Here is a 14576-nt window from a genome sequence, read left to right on the forward strand (position 1 = left end):
TCAGTCACAGGCTGCCAACCTCTGAGTTGTGTTGCAAAATGGCACAGAAAAAACTGTAATGTGTTTATTTATTTGTTTGCGGCATGTGGAAAACACCAGAGTAGTGCACATTTGCGCACTCCCGCTCCTCAGACGGAACATTCTCTACATGTGCTTTGTGTACTTGGAGAAGGTGTTCAACCGTGTTCCCCAGGGAGTCTTGTGGGAGTTATTCTGAGAGTACAGGGTTGTATGACCGGTGTCAGAGTCTGGTCCGCCTAGCCGGCAGTAAGTCGGATCCGTTTTCAGAGTTGCCAACCTCTGTCGACCCCATTTCAGGAGTACCCTTGTCCCGGAGTTTACGGAGTTTTATGTTTTGATCAGGAGTGAATGTGATTCGCGCAAAATCGATATAGAATAGAAAACAATAACATAGGACAATTTAAATCAAACGGTTATTATCATGTTTTTACATTAATTGAAATAATTGTGTTTTTGCAAACTATTGAAAAAGTATAGCATAATGAAAATAAGTATATCTTTGTGTTTGGCTCCTATTTCCTTTAGAGGAACTCCGGAAATGATAGGATTTGTTTCAAAACAAAAGACTGGTGGTTGAGTCAGCCTTAATAATACCTACTTAGCTTATGAAAAAAGAATGTTAAGGTGATAGAAACTACCTATGCAATCGATTACGAATCGATTGCTACGCTGAAGTCGCACAAGAAAAATCATTCGTCAAAACTTGTAACTCAGATGATTCACAACACACTCGTGTTAGCGAATTCATCCGGTTTACAGTTCAGTTGAATCAAATGCGTAAGTAAGATGGCGGAAGGCATAGTGATGGCGTGAATTTCGAGGCATTTAAATTGGAAATTTGGTACTTTTCCGAAATTGTTGTTTCAAAAAAATGTGAGTGACAATTTTTAGGATTTCCACAGATTAGGGAGGTTGTAGGGAGTCCAGGAGTTTGCGTTATTTGTCCGGAGCAAACTCCAGAAATTCCAGAGAAGTTGGCAGCTCTGCATTTCCAGCGGGGGGTTGCCAAGTCTGCCAAATGTTACCAATTCTATACAGAACTTTTATGGACTCCTTCGAGCCCGCAGACAATAAATGTCTTCTCAGAGCCTCCGATGGCAAGAAGAAAATTAGCACAGTGATCACCACCAAAGAAGTCATCAAGTTTCAAATGGCTTACTCCAACCTCCTGCGAGCGCACATCGATGGCTTGAAGAAGAAAGACAAGAAGAGCAAAAGCAAGAAGACCAAAGCCACTCAGTGACTTGGAAGCAAAGCTCTTGAACTGATCCCATTCCGAGCGCCTCTATCGACCCGGCCACGACGACTGATGTCGGGGACTCCAGCTCGGTGACCATTTTCTTGTGCAACAGCCACCCCTTCTATTTATGTTCAAGTGAGTACTTTGAAAGTGACTTTTTTATCTGTTTTGGTGGCCTAAGCATTTCATCCCTGCTTTTTGCAGATGCTTTGGTTCTGTTGGTTTTATCTCGCCAACTTTCACTGGAATGATTCGCAACTGAGTGTGAAATGGTAGGGACAAGAATAACCACCTGCAAATCTGAGGGCAAGGTCCTCAGTCGCAAAAAGGTGGCATTCCCTTTCTGGGTCAGCGATGACGTCCTTCAACAAGTGGAGGATTTTAAATATCTTGGGGTCTTGTTAATGAGTGAGGGAAAATTGGAGCGGGAGATCGACCGGTGGGTCAGTGCAGCGTCTGCAGTGATGCGGACTCTACATCGAAGCTGAGGCAAAAGGTAAAGCTCTCGGTTTACCAGTCCATCTACTTTCCCACTTCATCTATGATCACGAGCTGTGGGTTGTGACCGAAAGAACAAGATTCTGGATACAAGCGGCTGAAATGAGCTTCCTCCGCAGGATGTCCGGCCTCTCCCTTAGAGATAGGGTGAAAAGCTCGATGATCCCACCTCTGCTGCTCCCATTGAGAGAAGCCAAATGAGTTGACTTGGGTATCTGATTAGAATGCCTCCTCGACACCTCCGTAGTGAGGTGTTCCGGTGCCGTCCCACTGGGAGGAGGCCACAGGGCCGAACCAAGACATGCTGGGGAGACTAAGTTTCCCCGGCTGGCCCGGACACGTTCCACCGGGAGGAGGCTATGGGGCCTACCCAGGACATGCTGGGGAGGCAATGTCCCTCGGATGGCCCGAGAACGCCTTGAGATTCTTCCAGAAGAGCTGGATGAAATGGCTGGGGAGAGGGAAGTCTGGGCTTCCTTGCTGAAGCTGCTGCCCCTGCCACCTGACCTCTGATAAGTGGTAGAAGATGTAGATGATGATGGCAAATTTATAAATTGTTAAAATGAAAATGTATTTTTAAGGTCTGTACTACAAAGCTAGTCTGTAGCTTGTTGTCCTTACTACTGTACCTGTGTTATATAAGATCTATAGGAAACTAATTTCCCACATTGTGAGCCTAATATGTATAAATCATCGTCATAATGAGTATAATGTGTTTATTTCGATTTATTGTTTCAGGTTCTGCTGGTGATAGACATTCAGCTCTCTTACATCAACACGAATCATGAGGACTTCATTGGTTTTGCAAAGTAAACACTTGCATCCTTTAGCTTTTGAAAATAGGGTTGTGAATTGCATGATGGTGTGGGATTGATTCTTAGGACGTTTAATTTTTTTTTTAATCCATATAATATATAATATAATCGGACATAGGCCCTGTCATCATTATCACAACACAAAAAGCCTACTTGACACTCTAAGTCACAAGTGTTCATGTTTTAATATGGGGTATTTAAAGAAATTTTACACACAAATACAGCGGCCTGTCACTTGAGGAGGCAATCACTATGACTCCAGAGATCTCTCAAACCTTGAAAAGAAAATACTGTAAAAAGAGATCACTACAGTTACGAGAAGACACACAGTGACAATCCGTACTATTTAAATGAAAAAAAAAGTCAAACCACCCAGGACTAGCCTTTAATAGTTTTGTTTTGTAATGAGATCATGCATCGGACAGAAACTCCCTCCACACGAAAGTCTGGAAAGTATGGAATAATTTGTGTAAATATTCTTTAAAAAAATGTTTAATTGGGGGTGGGTTTTGCCCCATAGTTGGCAATACGATTTCTATCATGATTCCATTAATTTAACACTACACTTTGAGACAATTGTTGTGATTATTGTATATCTAGTGAGAAAAAATAATCAAAATGGACATAAAAGTACATGTATAGCAATTTATTTCTGAAATACCATTCACCACTAAGTAAACATTTTATTACATATGACCTTAATTTTTCATTTTATTAGTTTTTATTGCAGAATTGCTTTAGTTCAAACAAACTTTAGTTGAAACCTGCTGAAATGCAGGACACTAAATATAGAAGAAAAAATCTTAAAACATACATACAGTTGTGGTCAAAAGTTTACATACACTTGTGAATAACATAATGTCATGGCTCTCTTGAGTTTCCAGTTATTTCTACAACTCAGATTTTTCTCTGATAGAGTGATTGGAACAGATACTTCTTTGTCACAAAAAACATTCATGAAGTTTGGTTCTTTTATGACTTTATTATGGGTGAACAGAAAAAAGTGATCAAATCTGCTGGGTCAAAAATATACATACAGCAGCGCTAATATCTGGTAACATGTCCCTTGGCCATTTTCACTTCAATTAGGTGCTTTTGGTAGCCATCCACAAGCTTCTGGCAAGCTTCTGGTTGAATCTTTGACCACTCCTCTTGACAGATTTGGTGCTGTTCAGTTAAATTTGATGGCTTTCTGACATGGACTTGTTTCTTCAGCATTGTCCACAAGTTCTCAATGGGGTTTAAGTCAGGACTTTGGGAAAGCCATTTGAAAACCTGAATTCTAGCCTGATTTAGCCATTCCATTACCACTTTTGATCTGTGTTTGGGGTCATTGTCCTGTTGGAACACCCAACTGCGCCCAAGACCAAATCTTTGGGCTGATGACTTTAGGTTATGTTGAAGAATTTGAAGCTAATCCTCCTTCTTCATTATCCCATTTACTCTCTGTAAAGCACCAGTTCCATTGGCAGCAAAACAGCCCCAAAGCATATTGACCCTCACCAGTTTGCTTATAGAGCAAACAGGTCCACTGAGGACGCTATTGCCATTGCTCTTCATACAGCACTGAGCCACCTGGAACACCATGGGAACTACGTGAGGATGCTCTTCATTGACTATAGCTCAGCCTTCAACACCATAAAACCGGACAATCTGACTGACAAACTCTCCCACCTTGGACTATCCTCTTCAATCTGCTGCTGGATAAAGAACTTCTTGAGCAACCGACCACAGACTGTTAGACTTGGTCCCCACCTCTCTTCCTCCATTACACTGAGCACTGGCTCCCCTCAAGGCTGTGTACTGAGTCCTCTTCTGTACTCCCTGTACACATATGACTGTACACCCACCCACCAGTCTAACGCCATCATCAAATTCACTGACCACACCACTGTGGTCGGACTCATCTCAGGAGGGGATGAGTCGGCTTACAGAGATGAGGTCAACAAATTGTCTTCGTGGTGCTCGGTCAACAATCTCACACTGAACACCACGAAAACTAAAGAAATAATCCTGGACTTTCGCAAACACGGCACAGATCTGGCCCCACTCTTCATAAATGGAGTATGTGTAGACAGGGTCCAGTCCTTTAAATTCCTGGGGGTCCACGTCACGGATAAGCTCTCATGGTCTACAAACATCACGGCAGTAGTGAAGAAGGCTCAGAAACGACTCAATTTCCTCAGGGTACTTAGGAAGAACAACTTGGGCACCAAGCTTCTGATAACCTTCTATAGAACCACTGTAGAGAGCATCCTGGCGTACTGCATCAAAGTGTGGTACGCTGGAAGCACGGTGGCAGACAAAAAGGCCATGCAGAAAGTGATTAACACTGCCCAGAGGATTGTCGGCTGCTCTCTGCCCTCAATGGAAGACATTGCCAGCCCTCGTTACTTCAGCAGAGCCAGGAACATCATAGGGGACCCTTACCACCCTGGTCACAATCTGTTCCAGCTGCTGCCCTCTGGCTATAGGTCCCACAAAACACAGACAAATAGGCTTAAGGACAGTTTTTCCCCACATCCATCAGAACTCTAAATTTGCGGTAACATAACACACCTTCCCTTCTGAGGTAACATGAGAAGATGTTTGGGTGGTGATCTGCCTCCTACTAGCTGACTGAAGGTAAGTGAAAGACAGTGAGAGGTAAGCGACCTGTATCCATAACAGCAGAATGCCAAATTACAAGTCCTTAACTATCACTTATTTAGGTCCTTTGCCGAGTAAATGCAGCTTATGAAGAACCACCACCAATTTCGTCACACGCAGTTTCTGGGTGTGATGACAAGTAGGCTTTTTTTGTTGTTGATAATGACGACAGGGCCTATGTCCGATTATTATTATTATTAATACTACCACCACCGTGCTTGACGGTAGGCATGGTGTACTTGGGGTTAAAGGCCTCACCTTTTCTCCTCCAAACATATTGCTGGGCATTGTGGCCAAACAGCTTGATTTTTGTTTCGTCTGACCACAGAACTTTCATCCAGAAGGTCTTATCTTTGTCCATATGATCAGCAGCAAACTTCAGTCGAGCCTTAAGGTGCCGCTTTTGGAGCAAGGGCTTCCTTCTTGACTGTAACCTGTTTTACAGCATCTTCTAATTCTTGGGAAATCTGCTTTTTGGTGATTCTCAGTTGAATCTTCACCCTCCTGACCAATTTTCTCTCAGCAGCAGGTGATAGTTTGCGTTTTCTTCCTGATCGTGGCAGTGACAAAACAGTGCCATGCCCTTTATACTTAAAAACAATTGTTTGCTCTGTTGCTCTTGGGATCTGCAGCTGCTTTTAAATGGCTCCAAGTGACTTTCCTGACTTGTTCAAGTCAAGGATTCGCTTTTTCACATCCATGCTGAGCTCCTTTGACTTTCCCATTGTAGCGTTTGTGGGCGTTTGCATCCAATGAGCCCTATTTAAATGACCTCAGAGAAGTCACCAGCTGTAGTCACTCATAATCACTCACAAGAAATTAAGAGGCCATGCTATGAAGCTTATTTCACTGACAACTTTCTAAGTCACCAAAATTGCTAATTCGTGTTGCTGTATGTATATTTTTGACCCAGCAGTTTTGATCACTTTTTGTGTTAACCCATAAAAAAGTCATAAAAAAACCAAACTTCATGAATGTTTTGTGACAAAGAAGTATCTGTTCCAATCACTCTATCAGAGAAAAATCTGAGTTGTAGAAATAACTGGAAACTCAAGAGAGCCATGACATTATGTTCTTCACAAGTGTATGTAAACTTTTGACCATTACTGAATACAGTAATACCTTGAAATACAAGCTAAATGCGTTCCGGGACCAAACTCGTATGTCAATTTAGTCATATCTCATTTCAAATTTTCCCATAGAAAATGACTACATACAAAATAATCCATTCCCACCCTCTGAAAAAACACCAAAAACACATTACAGTGGAAAAACATCAATTTATTTGTTCTAATTCTAGTGGTTATGATCTTCAATAATAAAATGTGACATGATTCAGTACCGGCAGACGGTAGCGTTTACCGTGGAGTGCACAGAGAGAAAGAGTGAGAGAGCGGGAGGACAGGAGAGACGGCAACGTGCTCTTAATATAACATAAACTTTAAATTTAAATTAAATGAACTTTTAAGATTATTATACACACATTTAAAAATAAGTTTTAATTTTACGTTACTCTAAATTTAAACCTTCGTGTACAATAACCGAGGAAAAGATGTTAATGTATTTCACTGCAGCTTTGGAGTCAGAACTTCCTGCTTATCGTTTATATATATAATTATCAAACCAGCCACGACTCGCTATGTAGGGCTTTGCTGGTGTCTTTTTCCGAAGCTTGCTTTGCTTTCAAGTCCATGTAGATTCCGCTGACTTTTTCGCATATTTTTGACTCGGTCACGCTATCTCCAGTAAAAAATGCAACCTGTACAGCCCGGTGCTCGTAGATATCTTTATGCGAGGGAGATGCAGGGAGGATGAAAGTGATGCTGATCTCATAAGCAGCCTCTCGGATACTCGGCCGGCCGCATCGGGAGCCATCTGTTATGCTTGTATCTCAAATTTCTCTTGTATCTCAAGGCAAAATTTTGCTCAGAATTTTCCTTGTATTTAAAATTTCGCTAATGCCTGTTGGTACTGAATAATGTCACATTTTAGTTTTGAAGATCATAACCACTAGAATTAGAAAAAATAAATAATGTTTTTCCACTGTAATATCCCTTTTTGGTGTTTTTTTCAGGGGGTGGGAAAGGATTAATTTGTAGTCAGTTATTTTCTATGGGAAAAAATGCTTTGGGTGTAAATTGACATACGAACTCATCAAGCCCGGATCTCAAGGTATTAAAGTATGTGGGACTTAAGCTTTGCAACAGTGCCATCGTGCGTACAACCCGATTACTACAAGGCAAGGCACAGCGACGACTCCTGCTGACTAGAGGTAGACCCAGCTATTGCCTATTTCCACCATAAATACACATGTAGACATCGATTCAGATGAATTTTTAATCAATATGAGTCTTTTGCAATGCAATATCGCTCTATATCCCGGAATCATTTTTTTTAAACACCTTTATGTCTAATTATACATGATTCTTCTGTAGTTGCAGCAATTGTCTTCTTTCAACAACAATTCAACAGATACCTGAAATTAGTTATTTTTTGCTCCAAGTGAATCAAGAGGCTATAAAATATACAGAATAAATATGTATGGATACCAACAGGAACTTAAGAGTGCCATCCAAATGGAACTTGCCCGTTTGAAAACACTGAAGTGGCAATACCATCTTGATAGGCCAGGCTGAGGACGGACTCTTATTTGTTAAAAAAATAAATTAATTTAAAAATATATACTAAAATAAGCCATACGGTTATGATGTTTGAAATGCATGTTTTTGCCAGTTTTGCTGCTGAAACAAGATATTTGTGTTGTAAACGGCAAGCCGTTGAATGATGGATCCAAACATAACTCGGAGACAGGGAGTCAAAAAGCACAATAATGTTTTTTTTAACAAAGGAAGCGCGCCCAAAAAACGTGAGTATCACCAAGTAAAACAGAGGTAGCACGGTCAAGTCAACAAGTAAACTAAGGAAAGATTACCAACGACTAGAAAAATCTGAACTAATGCGGTTAATAAGACAATAATAATAATAATAATCGGACATAGGCCCTGTCGTCATTATCACAACACAAAAGCCTACTTGTCATCACACGCAGAAACTGCGTGTGACGAAATTGATGGTGCTTCTCCATAAGCTACGTTTAATCGGCAAAAGACCTAAATAAGTGTAAGTTACGGACTTGTAATTTGTCATTCCGCTGTTGTGGATACAGGTCGCTTACCTCTCGCTTACCTCTCACTGTCTTCCACTTACCTTACTTCAGTCAGCTAGTAGGAGGCAGATCACCAACCAAACATCTGTTCATATACCGCAGAAGGGAATGTGTGTTATGTTAGCGCGAGTTTAGATTTCTGATGGATGTGGGGAAAAAACTGTCCTTAAGCCTATTTGTCCGTGTTTTGTGGGACCTATAGCGTCTGCCGGAGGGCAGCAGCTGGAACAGATTGTGACCAGGGTGGTAAGGGTCCCCTATGATGTTCTTGGCTCTGCTGAGGTAACGAGGGCTGGCAATGTCTTCAAGTGAGGGCAGAGAGCAGCCGACAATCCTCTGGGCAGTGTTAATCACTTTCTGCATGGCCTTTTTGTCTGCCGCCGTGCTTCCAGCGTACCACACTGTGATGCCGTACGCCAGGATGCTCTCTACAGTGGTTCTATAGAAGGTTATCAGAAGATTGGTGCCCAAGTTGTTCTTCCTAAGTACCCTGAGGAAATTGAGTCGTTTCTGAGCCTTCTTCACCACTGCCGTGATGTTTGTAGACCATGAGAGCTTGTCCGTGACGTGGACCCCCAGGAATTTAAAGGACTGGACCCTGTCTACACATACTCCATTCATGAGCAGTGGGGCCAGATCTGTGCCGTGTTTGCGAAAGTCCAGGATTATTTCTTTAGTTTTCGTGGTGTTCAGTGTGAGATTGTTCACCGAGCACCACGAAGACAAATTGTTGACCTCATCTCTGTAAGCCGACTCATCCCCTCCTGAGATGAATCCGACCACAGTGGTGTCGTCAGCGAATTTGATGATGGCGTTAGACTTGTGGGTGGCTGTACAGTCGTAGGTGTACAGGGAGTACAGAAGAGGACTCAGTACACAGCCTTGAGGGGAGCCAGTGCTTAGTGTAATGGAGGAAGAGAGGTGGGGACCAAGTCTAACAATCTGTGGTCGGTTGGTCAAGAAGTACTTTATCCAGCAGCAGATTGAAGAGGATAGTCCAAGGTGGGAGAGTTTGTCAGTCAGAATGTCCGGTTTTATGGTATTGAAGGCTGAGCTATAGTCAATGAAGAGCATCCTCACGTAGTTCCCAGGGTGTTCCAGGTGGCTCAGTGCTGTATGAAGAGCAATGGCAATAGCATCATCAGTGGACCTGTTTGCTCTATAAGCAAACTGGTGAGGGTCAATTGGGACAAAAACAGGACAACTGAATCAGCGAATAAACTAAGGACGCAAAGTATCACAATAATAACAAGAAGATGCAATCATAGGAAGGCAGGAGACATTGGAATGTGTGTCGGGCACACACAGCAGTAAGCAAGCAATCAGCTGATTGTGGCAGTTGTCCTCAAATAGGTACACGGTCGATTGGTCGCCGGTATTTTGGTCGCTGGTATTTTGGTCGCTGGTATTTTGGTCGCCTGTCTTTTGGTCGCCCGGAAGGTAAGTGATAATTACCATTTAAATCGTTGCTCAAATTCCCTAAATACAAACTGCGAATTACTATTTAGCCATACTTAATGCCCTAGTAATTATTAGGTTAAAGAAAAGCTCCAAATTTTCCGGACTTTTATTGTTTTTTTGTTGGAGAACTTGTTAAGACCCTGACTGACGTAGCTTCTTAAAGGGACAACGCATGTACATACCAACTCTTATACACTCACACGTCGGCTCAGTGAAACTGCTCATGGCCATTGTTGGCCTTTATTGATGCATAGTTTTACCTTGTTTTGTCGCCGGTCTTTTGGTCATCGGTCTTTTGTCGCCGGTCTTTTGGTCGCCCGTTGTCGCGGTCGGGGTGACCAAAAGACCGCGACCAAAAGACCGGCGACCAAAAGACAGCGACCAATCGACCGCACACGCCTTAAATATTGGGTGCAAAAATTCGCTGCAGGTGTGTTGCACAGCCCCACGCCTTCAGCTTAATCAGCTACTAAAAAGACTCAGTCATTGCAGACAACAGACTGTAACAGTTTGAACGGCAACAATTCTTCAAACAGCATCACTCAAGATGACAATGTTGATTAATATAATGATATTTTATGTTTAGTTTAGCCCTCTCTTTATTTCCACCTTCATCCCTTTCCATCCAACAGTGCTCAGCAGAGAAGCAGTCAGACTAACAAGAGTCAGAGTTCAGCCACTAATCAGGTGAGGGATGTGCCCATTCATTGTAAAAGATGACTAGAAAAACATGCAGGAGTTTCAATCCAAAATGTAGTCCTCCATTTGAGTTTGTGTGTTGCATTTCTCACATGTTTGCATTTACATTTTTAAGTGCTTTCTAATATTGCACTATGTTGCATCATTTTTTGTAACTGGACACCAACTTTTTTTTTGTTTTTTTTTTGGCCTCATTATTGAAAAGAATCGGAAAGGAATTGCTTTTTATCACCACCACCATCATTTTCATGTTATTGTTTAAAGAACTTTCCATATACCTTAAGTTGAAACTATTCCTGTGTATTAAAAGGTTCCTTTATATATATCTTTATCTGTGACCGGACGATTCGACGAAAGACGTTTCGCCGACGGACGTTTGGCCGACGGACGTTTGGCCGACGGACAGTTCGCCGAACGGACGTTTCGCCGACCGGACGTTTGGCCAAACGGACGTTTCGCCGACCAGACGGTTGGCCGAACAGACGTTTCGCCGTCGCAGGATTTGCGCGCTCGCCCCGCCCCCGGATCGTGTGTGTACAAGTTTTTCAAACTCGGCCCACGGGCCATATACGGCCCGTTAGGCTTTTTAATCCGGCCCGCCGCCGGCGTTGTCCAAATTATAGTAAAAATGACCTCATTCATTCCCCTTTGCCCTGCCATACCGCTCATCACTCTCAATTAAAGACTGCTCTCTTTTGTTGAATAATAATATGTTCTTAATGCTGAAAGTAAATTTGAAAATAAATTTTCACCTTCAATTGTGTCTTTTTTCTTATATTTCAATCCCCAGGTTTGACAAATTACATTGCGTGTCCAAATGCTGTCAAATTTTAGTATCCATTTTGGCCCGCAAGTCAAAAATTTTGCCCACCCCTGGTATAGACAAACTTGCCTCTTTTATTATAAAAAAGACAAAGCAAATTCACAGATGGTGTTTTTATATATTTGCTTTGTCTTCTTTTTAATAAAATTGTCAAAAAAGTAGTCTGTAATTCTATTACAGGTACAACTGTGGGAAACAGAATTGTCTCTCTTATTTTCATAGAAGAAAACAAAAATAAAAAAACAATACATTCATTTTGACTTTTAACCAAGTTATTCAATTTATTCAGTGTTAAGCAATTTTATATGAGCAAACTTGAGTTTCTTCCAGAAATTAATCTGAGTTAAATAAGGCTCAATGAACACAACTTCAAAATAGTACAATGTTTTTCTTTCCTGGTCATCCTTGGATTTTTCTATTTCTGTTATTAGAGCTCCATCTAGTGGATATTTTACTGCTTTAATAAAAACATCATCTGTGAATTTGCTTTGTCTTCTTTTTAATAAAAGAGGCAAGTTTGTCTATACCAGGGGTAGGCAAACTTTTTGAATGGCAGCTTCTTGATAATGTGTTTAATTTGGGACAATAATATGATAAAAGAGGCAAGTTTGTCTATACCAGGGGTTATAAGAAAAAAGACACAATTGAAGGCGAAAATGTATTTTCAAATTTACTTTCAACATTAAGAACATATTATTATTCAACAAAAGAGAGCAGTCTTTAATTGAGAGTGATGAGCGGTATTGCAGGGCAAAGGAAACTGGAAGAGGCTGGAGTAAGGAACCACCTAGCCGCATGGATCATGGACAGACCACAATATGTGAGACTCCAGGACTGTACGTCTGATGTGGTAGCTTGCAGCACGGGGGCCCCACAAGGCACAGTGCTCTCCCCACTCCTCTTCTCCCTCTACACATCAGACTTCAAACATAATACAGACACCTGCTAACCCTAACCGCGGACGGGAAGGACCTGGAGTAGAGGGGAGTCATCACAGCCTTTGTTGATAGGTGTAGGCTAAACCACCTCTACATCAACACCAGTAAGACAAACGAAATGGTCATCGACTTTCGGAGGAATCCTCAACAGACCACTTAGGTAAACATCCAGGGTACAGGCATTGAAATCGTGGAGAATTTGAAGTACCTGGGTGTTCACCTCAACAACAAACTAGACTGGTCCACAAACATAGATGCCCTGTACAAAAGGTGCCAGAGCCGCCTCTACCTACTGAGGAGTCTACGGTCCTTTGGAGTGTGCAGGACACTGCTGAGGACTTTCTACGACACTGTGGTGGCATCTACAGTGTTTTATGCAGTGGTCTGTTGGGGATGCGGGAGCACGGAGAGGGACAGGAACAGGGTGAATAAGCTGGTCAGGAGGGCCAGCTCTGTTCTGGGCTGTCGTGGTGGAAGTGGGAGAGCGGAGAATGCTGACCAGGATGATGTCCATCATGGACAGCACCTCCCACCCCCTGCATGAGTCTGTGGAGTGTCTCCGAAGCTCTTTCAGCAATAGACTGCTGCACCCTCATTGCAGGAAGGAGCGCTTCCGCAGATCCTTCCTCCCATCAGCTGTCAGGCTCTTTAACAAAAAATGGCTGTGTGTTAAAACCTACCGTATGCATGCATGTACATCTATATGTATGTATATATGTGCTTATGTGTATATATATATATATATATATATATATATATATATATATATATATATATATATATATATATATATATATATATATATATATATATATATATATATATATACATAAGCACATATATACATACATATAGATGTACATGCATGCATAGTTTTAGGTTTTAACACACAGCCATTTTTTGTTAAAGAGCCTGACAGCTGATGGGAGGAAGGATCTGCGGAAGCGCTCCTTCCTGCAATGAGGGTGCATGTGTATGTATGTGTATATATATGTATATACAGACGCTCCCCTACTTACGAACGAGTTAGGTTCCGAGCGATTGTTCATAAGTTGCTCAGTGCTATATTTTGTATTATAATTTATGTTTAAGGCCTATATAAGTATATTGAAGCCTATATAAGTATATTGAAGCCTATATAAGTATATTGAAGCCTATATAAGTAATTTGAAGGTTTATATAAGTGCATTTGTATGTTTAAGGCTTGTATAAGTAACACGCATTGGTTTGTACTGAAAAAAACATTTAATAAAATGGAGAGAATACATACAGTACTGTATATACGTAAATTAGAGAGAGAGAGAGATATTTACTAGAAACTGGCCGAAAGAAGCTATATAATGATGATTGCAGTTTTCTTTTTTTCATCATAAATGATGCAGTAGCACTGTATGGCATCATTCAATTGATTTGCAAACTTTGTGCAACGTTCAATATTTGGGTCCTGCTGCTCGATCTTTATGTTTATAAATGGTACTGACGGTCGAATGATTCAAGTTGTATTCGCGTGCAACGCTCACCACTTTCTGACGCGCATCAAGCTTCGTTATTATTGCCACTCATTTCAAATGAAATGGCTTGCCTCTTCCTTGCACCTCCCTCAATAGAAGCCTTTCGCTTTTCACCAACCATATTCAATAATGGATGCACGAGATATTTAATGATACAAATGAAAAAGGTTCTTTGCGCACTGGAGATACGTTCACACACTTCCGCATTGCAACGAACTGGGCAGAGGAAGGTGGATGCTGGGTAAGCTGAGCTCTCACAGCGCTAGGCGTCGGTATTAGCGGCGGAAAGAAGCACTACTTGGAAAAAGGCGCGCAATACAAAATCGAACTTATGGACATTTTTCGACATAAACGCAATTTGCAGACATGTTCGTATGTACCGTTGTTCGTAACTCGACTGTTCGTAAGTAGAGGAGCGTCTGTATGTGCTTATGTGTATGTGTATATATATGTATATAGGTGCTTATGTGTATGTATGTGTATATATATGTATATATGTGCTTGTGTATGTATGTGTATATATGTATATATATTATTAACTTACTTATTAACTATCTATTTATGTCTAAAATGCCTTTCCTATTTCTGCATCCTCACCCTCTTGCTACTGACAACGAAATTTCCCAAATACGGGATGAATGAAGTTATCCAATCCAATCCAATTCTGTCTCTCTCTCATTCTCTCACTCTATCTCATTCTCTTTCTCTCATTCTCTCACTCTATCTCATTCTCTATCTCTCTCATTTTCTCTCTC

At 41.4% G+C, this 14576-nt stretch overlaps 1 protein-coding gene across 5 annotated transcripts in view; it reads left to right on the forward strand.

Annotated features, from left to right (window-relative positions):
- LOC144086374 (dynamin-1-like) overlaps positions 1 to 14576 on the forward strand; it is a 121873-nt gene that overhangs the window by 46747 nt on the left and 60550 nt on the right. For all 5 annotated transcript variants that reach the window (XR_013304430.1, XM_077616324.1, XM_077616329.1 and 2 more), the window contains 2 exons: positions 2498 to 2568; positions 10483 to 10537. Coding sequence is in view for 4 of the 5 variants with exons in the window: in XM_077616324.1 (XP_077472450.1) it covers positions 2498 to 2568; positions 10483 to 10537 (126 nt within the window). In the remaining variant the exon portion in view is untranslated. The remainder of the gene's footprint in view (positions 1 to 2497; positions 2569 to 10482; positions 10538 to 14576) is intronic.

The sequence above is a fragment of the Stigmatopora argus genome, chromosome 12 (genome assembly GCF_051989625.1).
Source record: "Stigmatopora argus isolate UIUO_Sarg chromosome 12, RoL_Sarg_1.0, whole genome shotgun sequence".
Taxonomy (NCBI): domain Eukaryota; kingdom Metazoa; phylum Chordata; class Actinopteri; order Syngnathiformes; family Syngnathidae; genus Stigmatopora; species Stigmatopora argus.